The following is an 11,656-nucleotide window of genomic DNA, read 5'->3' on the forward strand; positions in this document are numbered from 1 at the left end:
ACTATTTGTTTGGAAGTATGCACTTTTGGCTGGATCCTACGTGTTGCTAAATCGCATTTAAACAAACCCGCTCGTTTTTCGAGAGTAATAGCATAGCCATTCTATTGTGTTGAATGTGTAGAATGCTAAAATTAGGGTATTGAAATGGTTAAAATTTGGCCTCGTGCCTTGTTTACACCGGTAGTTTTACCCTCCCCCATTTTTCACTTCGTATCCATCCCCCAACTCCTCCTCCTTCCTCATCCTGCCACTGTTTCCAACAGCTGATTGCAGATAAAGAGAAAGCCATAGAAGGCCTGGAGTCTACGAAAAAAAGGAGTTGAGGGGGAAAAACAACATAACGATGGACTACAACCATCACGCATCCAGAATAATGCGTTTTTTGCCCGTTTGACCCGGGACGCCGTGGCGCTAGCTCCGAGCCGGCTTACACTGTAGCGGATTTGCTACCGCTAACTTTACAAACATCCGAAGATAAGAAACGCCGAGGCGTTTTCAGCTCTAGGTATAGATGATTCTAAAGGCGTGAATTTGTAGTTACGCGTTTATACACAGAGATAACGACACACTTGTAACTTATGTGTTTTAAATAGCCGCTGAACCAAAAGCCGGGCTACGGTTAGCTAGCAAACAAAGATGATTAGCTAGAATTGCGTTGCCAAACAATTAGGTTACCAGACGTGAGTTCGGTCTCCTAAAGTATCGATACGACCACATTTAGTTGTGTTGAGCTAGTAAATGATTTCCGTACATTTATTTGCGCAAAGTAATGTTATATTTACGTTAGTTCGCTATCCTGTCGCATATTATACCGATTAGCTAACTAGCTTAGCTACTCAGACTAACGTTTATGGTCTGGACAGACATACAGACAGACGTGTCTTAATGATTATTTTGTTTTAGAAGCGATGCCATATGCACCATCTGTAGTGTCTTATTTAGCTCAAAGTAAACCCGAACTAACCGTAGCTACCTCAACGAACCTTTAGCTAGCTAACATATCGAGTTGTGTGTGTGCAGGAGACTATGAGCAGTTACAACGGTATTTAGCTGCGTTTGTTGCTGTCAAATGTGAGCAGAAAGATGGCGTTTTAACACACGTATATTTTAATTATTCGCAATTTTGCGTATTTTAATGGGATTAATAAGCGTGGCTGAACGTAGCCAAACCTCCTGGACAGTCGGCTCGCTCTAACAGAAATGGCCTTTCATGGCTCCGCTCGGCCCGCCGTGTGTGGAAACTTGTTCCCAGCCTCGGATTTGGGCCACAAATATTTCTGTGTGAACAGTACAGGGAGTAACGCAGCCTGCAGCGGCTTAAACGGTTCCCAGAACCCAGCCGGTCCCAGTCAGCCGGTCGAGACACCACGACACCCGTCGAATATCGGAGGGAGCACCGGCGGAGGAGCAGCGGTACCTCAGCCTCACAGCAGCCCGGCAAGCGAGGTGCCTTGTCCGTCCGAGATGGAGCCAGACAGGCCGATCGGTTATGGAGCGTTTGGTGTTGTCTGGTGAGTGCAGCAGTTTCCAAGGTTTTAATTAGGTGCTCTTGTGTTTGCACTCTTCTTTGGAAGACCGTCCGTGAAGCACAGCAATGTAATATGTGTCTTTAACTCGCCAGGTCGGTGACGGACCCTCGGGATGGACGGAAAGTTGCTCTCAAAAAAATGCCTAATGTCTTCCAGAATCTGGTCTCCTGCAAGCGCGTCTTCAGGGAGCTCCGCATGTTGTGCTTTTTCAAACATGACAATGTAAGGGTTTATTTTAAGCTTTAGAAAGGGCCAGTGGACTAATTTTGCGCAGTCTATAAATTACTACATTTGGGAATAATAATTCATTATTCCCAATAATAATTCATTATTCCCAAAGCATTTGAAGTTGTCTCCTGATATTGTGGAAGTTAAGCTGCTTGGAGAGGGTTTAAAGATGTGTGCATTCTTAAGCAGCATTAATACTGCAGACAGATGAATTCTTTAGTGGTGTTTGAATGCATAATATGACATGCTCACTGACTGCCAATGTAGTGCCCCTGCAACCAGAAACAGCCAGTGATGAAGTTCTGGAGGTGTCTTTTCTTCCTATTAAAATGCGTATGTCTGCTGCTATGATGCTTGGATTATGCATAACCTGTGGAAGTTATAAATACAGTAGTAGCAATAGCACAGAGTTTTAAAAACACGGTAATCCTTGCCACAAACAAACATAATTGTTCCATCTGGTGTCACCTAGATAAGAATGGGCTCTCATTTGAGTCTGGTTCCTTTCAAGATTTTGTCTTCATATTTTCTTGGAGAGTTTCTCCTTGCCACTGTCACCTCTGGCTTGTTCGTTAGGGATTCATTTATAAATGTAAAATCTATATATGGAGTTTATCAGTTTCTCTGAAGCTGCTTTGTGACAATGTCCATTGTTAAGTGTTCTACAAGAAACACTGAATTGAGTTGGAGGAACTTCATCAAGTAATCTGGACCATCAAAGCAGTATCATCTTGTATGCTCTGACAAGTAATGATCTTAAGGATTACTGAAATGTTAGTCTAAATTCTGGCTGAAATTTATGCACTCTTCAGGGGGGAAACAAAGTTAAGTCTGTCTATTTATAGAACCTCTGGGGAACAAATGATTTATTAGTTGAAATTAAGTTGAAGTTTGACTTGAATGTGATTTATGTTTTCAGGTGTTGTCTGCTCTGGATATTCTGCAGCCTCCACAGATTGACTGCTTTGAAGAAATGTATCCTTTCTTCTTTTGCGTATGCCTTTTTTGCTGTTTTATAAGACTGTATGACCAGATCAGTGGAACAGAGGATTTTGGTTTTGATTGAAACATGTGCCTTGACTCAAGTTGTGCCATAGATATGTGATCACAGAACTGATGCAGAGTGATCTGCACAAAGTCATAGTCTCTCCACAGCCTCTCACCACAGACCACATAAAAGTGTTCCTCTACCAGATACTCAGGGGTGAGTTATTATGGGAAACATGAGTGGGGATGAGTATGTAATTTAGAATGTCATTTAGCCTATTTGTGTCTGAAATCTCTCAGAGGGGTGGCAGTTAAAAATAGTGTGGAGTAATATTTTATAGACAGTCGTGCCTGGCAATTAGTAAAACAATGTACAATATCTGAAGGTGGTGCTGGTTCTTTAGGCTTGTTAAGTTTGGAGATGTTTAATGTGGCACTGTTTGCGAACCTATATGGGGGAAATGTCCAAGTGTGTGTTTTTTTTTTTTCTTTTTTTTTCTCTCCTCTCTTCCCCCACATCACCTATGTTTCCACATTCATTGCACTGTGTTACTACTTTAAGGCTTAGCTATAATTAAGTTATTAGGCAATTATAAACAACCTTTGTGGATTGCATGGAATTAAGACTGTACAAATGCCAGTATGTCATCTGATGTGATTTTTTTTTTTTTCCCCCCCTCAGGCCTGAAATACCTGCACTCAGCTGGAATTCTGCACAGAGACATTAAACCAGGGAACCTGCTGGTCAACAGCAACTGTCTTCTCAAGGTACATGACGGCTTGTTAAATTGGACATTGACTGTTCAGAATATGGCCAAAGGTTTGTGGACACCTGAATATCACATGCTTTTTGAACATCACATTCCATATTTAGTCCCTCTTCTTTGATGGCTTTCCTTTAGATTTTGGCGTGTAGCTGCATGGATTTTTCATTTAAGCACAAGAGCATTAGTGAGGTTCTAATGCTCAGGCACTAATGTTAGATAAGGAGGCAGGGGCCAAGTGTCCACCTACTTTTGGAAAATTTATATGCAAGTGGGATGAGTAGTTTGATTCAAATTGTATAAATTATGTTGAGAAATGGTGGTGCTGTTGCTGTATTTATGATGTATTAGCATAATCATAAGTAATGATTTGCATCATCTCTTTAATTTCTTATTTCACCAGATTTGTGACTTTGGGCTGGCTCGAGTTGAAGAACCCGACTCCTCACGTCACATGACCCAGGAAGTTGTGACGCAGTACTACAGGGCCCCTGAGGTTCTAATGGGCTCACGCCATTATGGGTCAGCCATAGACATCTGGTCTGTGGGCTGCATCTTTGCCGAGTTACTGGGTCGCCGAATCCTGTTTCAGGCCCAGAGCCCTATTCAGCAGGTACTGACACACTGCATTACACAGCGTGGACTTTTAATTCCTACATGGTCATAAAGAAACATGCATTATGAATTTATGTGTATAATATCCTGATATTTTAGTGTATTGAGTAGTCTTTTTTTTTTTTTTAAATCATCAGGACTATGGACTAGTGTCTTGTGTAACTGCATAGGAACATGGGTTGTTGGTAATTAATAATATTTCTCACTGAGAATTACAAAGCAAGTATTGGCTTAGTCATTCTTGACTTGAAATCATATACACTACTTGTTTCTCCTGTAAGTTGTTATACTTTTGATTTATATGCGTTATACTTGCATGATGGTGTGACAAGATGAACCGACACAAATAGATTTGTTTAGGAGCTAAGTCCAGATTTTGAATACAGCAGATGTTCTAATATTGTATAATGGTGTTATAAAGCAAAGTATGGTCAAATTACGTCTCTCGAGTGATACAACAAAACAGCATTCTATTGTAGGGGTGGTAAGTTTGAATCCTGACAATGTCACAGGCATCTGTGGCCAGGAGCCAAGGATGCAAAACTGCCTGTGCTCTGTGGGAGGGAGGGATAGTCGCACACAATCATTTGTGAGTTCACCTGCATAGAAGTGAGCTGATAGCACTTTGAACAGTGTTGCACAGAATAGTGCCTTTCTGTGCACAGTAGTTAAAGGATGTGGTGGCTGGCTTTATGTCTCTTGGAAGAAGCACATCAAAGTTCTCACGCTCTACAGTTGCTAGATGTTGCCTGCTGGAGAAAGCTGGCTTGTCAGTGGGATTTGCTTTGTGTCTTTGTGGCTGGAAGGAATTAGTGTTAAGCTTATAATGAACTCAAAAATTATGCTGACCTATAAGTTCTTCACAAGCTCTTGGTTGCACAATTTCACTTGACTGTAAACTGTTGTAGAAAGAACATGGTCCAGTGTCACTCAAATAAAGATGGGTTCTCTTCTGAGCCTGGTTCCCCTCAAGGTTTCTTCCTATCATCTCAGGGAGTTTTTCCTTGCCTCCATTGTTTCAGGCTATTTATTAGGGATAAATAGTAACAAGATTTTATTGTTTCTTTATTTCTCTAAAGCTGATTTGAGACATTGTGCATAGTTAAATGTACTGTACAACTGAATTGAATTAATGTTTTTTTTTTTTTTTTTCTGTGTAGCTGGATTTGATAACTGATTTATTGGGAACTCCTCCACTGTCTGCCATGGTTTCTGCATGTGAGGGTGCTCGAGCGCACATCCTAAGAGGACCTCACAAACCGGTAATATGTCATTCATTTGGTAATGTACTTAAGAATAGATGTGTAATCAATTACACATTTACCTGGTTTTCCTGATTTGTCTTAGTATTTGGTGTTCATGTGCATGTTGTGTGGTTCTCCACACTAGAGTACTACTGATGAATAGAACTACTAGCCCAACTCCAGCGTTGTGATGTCCTCTTGATTAGGTCCTAGAATACACAACTGAAAAATATGGTCCAGTGCTGTTTGTATAATCACAGTTTTGCTTTTCCTTTGCCAAAAAACTTTCATTTTTGCAGCATGTACAGCAACTTGAATCAGTTAAAAAAAACTTGACATGCCCCAGTGTATTACTCAGTGACCCATTGTTTGCTTGCATTCAATTTCTCTTTCTCTCCTTATATCCATGTCTGTCATTTTCTCTGCTAGCCGTCACTGTCTGTTCTATACATGCTGTCAGACGGAGCCACCCACGAGGCTGTTCATCTTCTGTGCCGCATGCTTGTTTTTGATCCAGTGAGTACACACACAATGCTTTATAACCACCATTTTGTTAAACCACTCTCAATCTTTGGTCTTAGGGTGTTATGGGGAATAACATCGGGTTAGACTATGATGTTATTGTTATTGCTCAAACTCTTTACAGTGACATGCCTTTGATATGTTTTTCAACATTGTGTGTGTAGGCTAAGCGGATCTCTGGCAGCGACGCACTCTCTCACCCATATCTAGATGAGGGCCGCTTGCGGTACCACACATGCATGTGCAAGTGCTGCTACTCGGTACCCAGCGGCAGAGTGTACACCAGGGACTTTGAACCTGCTGCAGAGAGGCCCTTTAGCCACAGCTACGAGGAGAGCATGCTTTCTGTCTGGCAGGGCAAAGGTGAATATCCTGTCACGTGTCATCCTGTTTGTTTTTGTTGAAAAAATTAAATTAAAAAATTAGGACAATAAAAGAATGTAGCTCTAACTAAATATACCATATTTGCATGACCATCACCTTGGTTCATCCCCATTTATTTTTCATGTTTCTGATTCTTCTTTAACAATTCATCATTCTTTTCTTTCAGAGCTTATCCACCGTTTCATCACTGAGCACCAGCAGGGCAAAAGAGTGCCTTTGTGCATCAACCCTCAGAGTGCAGCCTTCAAGAGCTTCATCAGGTGAGGGGGGGAAAACAATTAAATATTTTTTAAACATTGTTTCTTCAGTTTGCGCACTCATCCCTCTCATCTGTCTCTTATCTTTTACTTTCTCAGGTCCACTGCTTGGCATTCCTCTAAAGTATCGAGGAAAGAAGAGAGATGAGATGAGGAGTTCATTATAGGAGTCATGGGAGATGTAGACGACTACAGAAGCATGCTTGTGCTTGAGATGAATGACTGTTTACATTTGGTTCTTGTCAGATTATGTAGGTTTGAATGCCTAGGCCTGGTGCTAAGTTTGGCACAGGATGAACATCCTAACATTGTCCAAAAAAAACCCTACAGTACCTAATTCTGTAGACATTTTTTTCAATAGTGACAGTCCAATTATGCTGCTGCAAACATTTTATACTGACTGAGTTTGAGGATTACGAATACTGAATTTCAGAAGAAACGCCTTTTCATGGATTGAAGACAGATAAGCGTTGATTATGATGATGGCACATATACAGTATATGTGTGATTGTGAGTGTGTTGAAGTCCCTCAATGTTGTGCAATACCAATATCTGGGGGGAGGTTTCAGTATTTGTGGGCTTCAACTGCCATTCAGAATTGTTCTTATGTTTTGTCAAAAGTCTTACTTGTTATTTAACTGTTGTTGCAGTAATTAGTTTTTCTAATTTTGCAAGCTTTTCTTTTATTTCCTGTAACTCTCTTAACCATATTTCCAGTATTGCATTGTGTCATACAAATATGGGTTGCTTTTAATTTTATTTTATTCTATACTTTTTTTATATAGTTATGCCACCGAATTCTATGTCACTGAATCGTAGATTAAGATCACATCAATGTGTAGGTTCTTTTGTATGTCTGTGTACCTCCCCTAAGCATTATGTGGAAGGGTTTCTAAATCTTATTTACTTCTTGTAAGATGAACAGCTTTTTTAAGGTTAGGCAAGCGTGTTCTTGAACTGACTGTGTAATTGAAGCTAGAACGTGCACACTTGAGTGATGCATGAGGTGTATGAGCGTGTGTGTGTGTGTGTTTGTGTGCGTGTGTGTTGTTCAGGAGTGGAGAGCGTTTAGGGGATGTGCAGTTTTGTGCTATTTCACATTCATTACCTCACATAAACCCACTGTGCACTGGCTGAGTGTACTCAGACTAAACCCAACTATTAACCATGTACTGTACAGGGATCTGTGCTAATCACTGAACCACTATCCCTACAAATCCCCTTTATCTGTCTGTCTCTCTCCCTCCTTGCTCTGGCTGATGCACATGTCTCAGATTGCTTTTGGAGGAAAATGCTGCTGTTCATTTGATTGACGTTTTCACTTCAGTCATATCTAGTGTTGAGCTCAGGTTTCATATCGCAGACTCTGCTGTAAACACACAGGGACTCGTATCCGGGCCACAGCGGCCCTCTCTTGGTGCTGTGAACTGAAAAGGCCCCGTTTTGCTCTACCACCTCGAGACTCGTGCCTGTTGGCCACCACTAGGTGGTGGTGAGCACCCAGAGCACTGCTGGACAAGACACCGTTCTCAAGGACGTCTGCTTAAACGTATCCACATGTGGATAAGGACTTTGCTTAGGGATTCTCACTACTTCAGGAGTCCAGTGATCTTACAAACCCCTTGTGCTGTTATTTAATTTGGTCATAGGAAGATATTTTCTTAAATTAAGTTTTCCTCCTCTTTTATGTTGATGCGTTGTGACCAATTGAATTTATTTGTTTTTTCTTTAATTTTTTCTTTTCTGCCTTTTTTTTGTTTTGGTTTTGTAGTTTGACCACTTGGCTATTGTGTTGGTAGAAGAACTAGAAGTATAGTGACATGAAAAGAACTTCTGTCGGTCTAGGATTTCTAGTACCGACTGCTAACTACAATGTGAGGATGTTTTAGTTAATGGTGAGATTTGCGTTAGTCATGAGCTCATAGAAGTTAGACATTTTATGATGATTAAAAAAAAGAAAACTTGATATTTGTGTTGAACTATTATGGTTAGTAATATCAAACACTTGTTTCAAAAGATGGCTTTTTTTTTTGTTTTTTTTTTGTTATTTATTTTTTGTCATTTTATTGAAAATGTTTTTGGACTTTGTGTTTACAACAGATGCTTGAAATTTCTAGGGAAAATAAGTGGTTTAGAGTGGAACTGTCAATAAAGAGCGAACACTGGAGACAAAGTGCCATGTCAACTGAATGGATAGGAGTCTGTCTTTATTGTTGATTTTTCCTATCAGGTAGAGTTTTTTTTTATTATTTGTTTTGAAATATGTTTTGCTTGGCATTAAGACCCACATTTTTACATTTATTTTTAGAATCCTTCATTTGGTAGAGAACTTAATCTACATGTGATGCAAGCATGATCCAGATAGGACCAGCCAACACTTTCCAATTCAGAAATAATTCAGAGAACAGCTGTAGGGGATTAGGGAAGAAACCTCAACACAATGCACAGCGCTATATATAAACAATGCAAGAAGCAAATGTTTGATATATTGTTATGCAGAGTAGCTGGAAGCAAAAGAGCTTTATGATCAGATGATCCATCAGAATGATTTCCAATGCTTTTTGAGGATGTGAAGAAGCTTAAAAGAATGTTTAGGCCACGTTTGAGGAAAGTCAGGCTTCTGTGAAGCTTATGGGGTGAGTAGTAAAGTGGCTCTAGGTGAGGAGAATTTATAGACTATATTGGATATCCTTGTGTTAAATGAAGGACAACAGGTGCTGTTACTGTGATGGCCTGAAAACAGCATAAACAGATCTCTATCTAATGTTTGTGTGAAAACCACAGACTAGCATTTTGAATAGAGTTCGGAGTCTATACAGAGAAAAGAAGGTAAAAATTTCTTGTGGTTAAAATTGCTTGTTTGTGTCTAATCATAGCCTAAAGGTAGTGGTTGTATTTCATTAGTTCATGTCTGTTACTAATACTAATAATATTTTACTTATATAGTGAAATCTTTATACCTTGTAGCTACAACTTAAAGTGCATTACAGTGTGAACTTTGAAAAAATCTATAATCTATAAAGCAGGTAAGCTGAAGTAAATAATAGCATTGACAGATCACAGCTCATTAAAATCTAAACATACAAAAAAAAATTGAAAGGCGAGAAATTTTAAGCAATAAATCAATTGTTGATTTATTTAATTTATTTGTAGATTTATTTGATGTAGTTAACTGACACCAGCTATGTTTTTATGCTTTAGATTTTCACTTGGACATATTAAACGAAATGTAAACTTGATAGGGCTGCACTGAAAATGTCCACTTTAAATTCTAGGTGAACTTTCAAATCAATAGCTACAATAATGTCAATGTTTGACACTCATGGATAACTAGAATAACTGAATAGACAACAAATGTGCATTTGATATTTTTTCCTCCATCCCCTCTCTCTCATATATAAATAATTTGTGTTGTAATAATTGTTAGCAGACCTGGGTTGTCACTGTCCCCAGTGTCCCTATTGTGTGTTTTTTTTTTTACCTTAGTACTGAAGTTTCATGCAAGCAGCTATCATGCATGAGACAATAAAAGGTGTAAAATGTGCTGATTTTAACCTGAACCTGTGTTGGAACTTCAGACAGTAGGGTGGTGTAATAGCCTGGTTGCTATTGATGACAAAAGCCAGGACTTGCAGTGAACAGCACATTTCAAAATCAACATGCAATGCCTAATCAATGCTATTCAGAGTAAATCTGCATGACCAGGAGGTCTCGGAAACATAGTCAAAGGTCAGCTGGGGGTCACTCAATAACCCATACGTCAACCTAAGCCTTTAAACCTACAGTGTGATATTACAAATGCTAAAGAGCTGAGTCTAACAAATGAAGTACATGCAATTGTGGATTTACTCAAAAATTAGTTTATAATCACATTATTTGATTATTCTCTGGGCATATTGGGCTCAGATAGTAAAAAAAAAAAAACAACAATACACACTGATTCACCATATTATTAAATCCACGTGCCTAATATTGTGTAGGTCCCCATTGTGCCACAAAAACAGCTCTGGCCTGAGTCAGAAGCATGGTCTCTACAAGACATCTGAAGGTGTTCTGTGGTAACTGGCACAAAGAATTTCGCCGCAGATCGTTCAGAATTTGTGTGCAGCACATCCCACCGATGCTCAATCAGACTGAGAGCTGGGAAATCCAGAGGGTCCACCTTCAACAATTTCTCAAACCACTCCTGGGAGCATTATTTTGCTGAAAGAGGCCTCTGGATTAAATAATAACATTACCATTAAAAAGTGTACATGGATTGAAACAACGTTTAGTACCATTGAGTGTCAAAGGAACATCCACATGAATGTCAGGACCTGAAGTTTCCAGCAATTGGCTTTCTAGATGATGTAAAGAGTCTACCTTCTTCTGTTGCTCTGTGGTCCAGATCTGTTGCTCACATGATCATTGTAGGTGTTTTGATTTTATCTAATTCCTGCTTCAAACACATAAACTTCAAAATCGGACTGCTCAGACTTGCAGCCTAATATATGACACCCCATGGCAGGTGCCAGTGTAACGAGATATTCAGTATTATTCACTTTACCTGTCAGTGGTTTTAATGAAATGACTAGTCAGTGTATTTCCAGTGGTTCCATTGCAGAGACCAGATTACACAGAAAATTCTGCTCATAGGTAACATGATATTAACTCTGTCATTCTATGGACACTGAATCATTACAAAATCAGTAAAGATTTGCTTGCTTGTTAAAGCTACGACTGTCCCTAACTATCGTTTAATCAAAAGATACAAAGAAAATTCACAGAACTAACAAAATATCATGTACTCGATAAATCCCCCAGTTATGGCAAGATTTTGTACTGATCTGCCATGTTAAAATCACTGTGATGTAATTTTAATGGGAATTAAAATTTCATAGCATTAAAATTAGACTAACTAGGTCATGTTCCTCCAAGACTGCCCCTCATTTATTTGGTAAAATATAACCTGATTATGTTTGTTTTTTCAGGTTCAAATATCATTAAATATTTTAAATATAAATCTTCCCCCATGAATGACAATGGAAATGTACTAAATAATGCTTTTGAGTGTTGATACTGTGCGAAACCTTTAGATGTTATTAAAAATGATTTAGGGTAAATTAAGACTACTGTATGCTGTCTTT

The 11,656-nt window shown here is 39.2% G+C and overlaps 1 protein-coding gene across 1 annotated transcript; it reads left to right on the forward strand.

Moving 5' to 3' along the window:
• The first annotated feature begins 241 nt into the window (after nt 1-241).
• nlk1 (nemo-like kinase, type 1) lies at nt 242-8,720 on the forward strand. Its single transcript, XM_060892450.1, has 11 exons — nt 242-1,511; nt 1,622-1,751; nt 2,677-2,732; nt 2,855-2,961; nt 3,427-3,512; nt 3,912-4,121; nt 5,284-5,385; nt 5,797-5,883; nt 6,054-6,252; nt 6,440-6,533; nt 6,630-8,720. The coding sequence occupies exons 1-11, from the start codon at nt 1,201-1,203 to the stop codon at nt 6,676-6,678; spliced, it is 1,431 nt and encodes a 476-aa protein (XP_060748433.1). The 5' UTR covers nt 242-1,200; the 3' UTR covers nt 6,679-8,720.
• The last annotated feature ends 2,936 nt before the right edge of the window (nt 8,721-11,656 follow it).

Source organism: Tachysurus vachellii, chromosome 18 (assembly GCF_030014155.1).
Source record: "Tachysurus vachellii isolate PV-2020 chromosome 18, HZAU_Pvac_v1, whole genome shotgun sequence".
In the NCBI taxonomy this organism is placed as follows: domain Eukaryota; kingdom Metazoa; phylum Chordata; class Actinopteri; order Siluriformes; family Bagridae; genus Tachysurus; species Tachysurus vachellii.

Bases quoted from the DNA above. Each gene is read 5' to 3' on its own strand.
- nlk1 (XM_060892450.1), top strand. From the start codon at position 1,201: ATGGCCTTTCATGGCTCCGCTCGGCCCGCCGTGTGTGGAAACTTGTTC. The intron at 1,512-1,621 runs GTGAGTGCAGCA...TTAACTCGCCAG, and splicing joins GGAGCGTTTGGTGTTGTCTG to GTCGGTGACGGACCCTCGGG. The intron at 6,253-6,439 runs GTGAATATCCTG...CTTTTCTTTCAG, and splicing joins TTCTGTCTGGCAGGGCAAAG to AGCTTATCCACCGTTTCATC.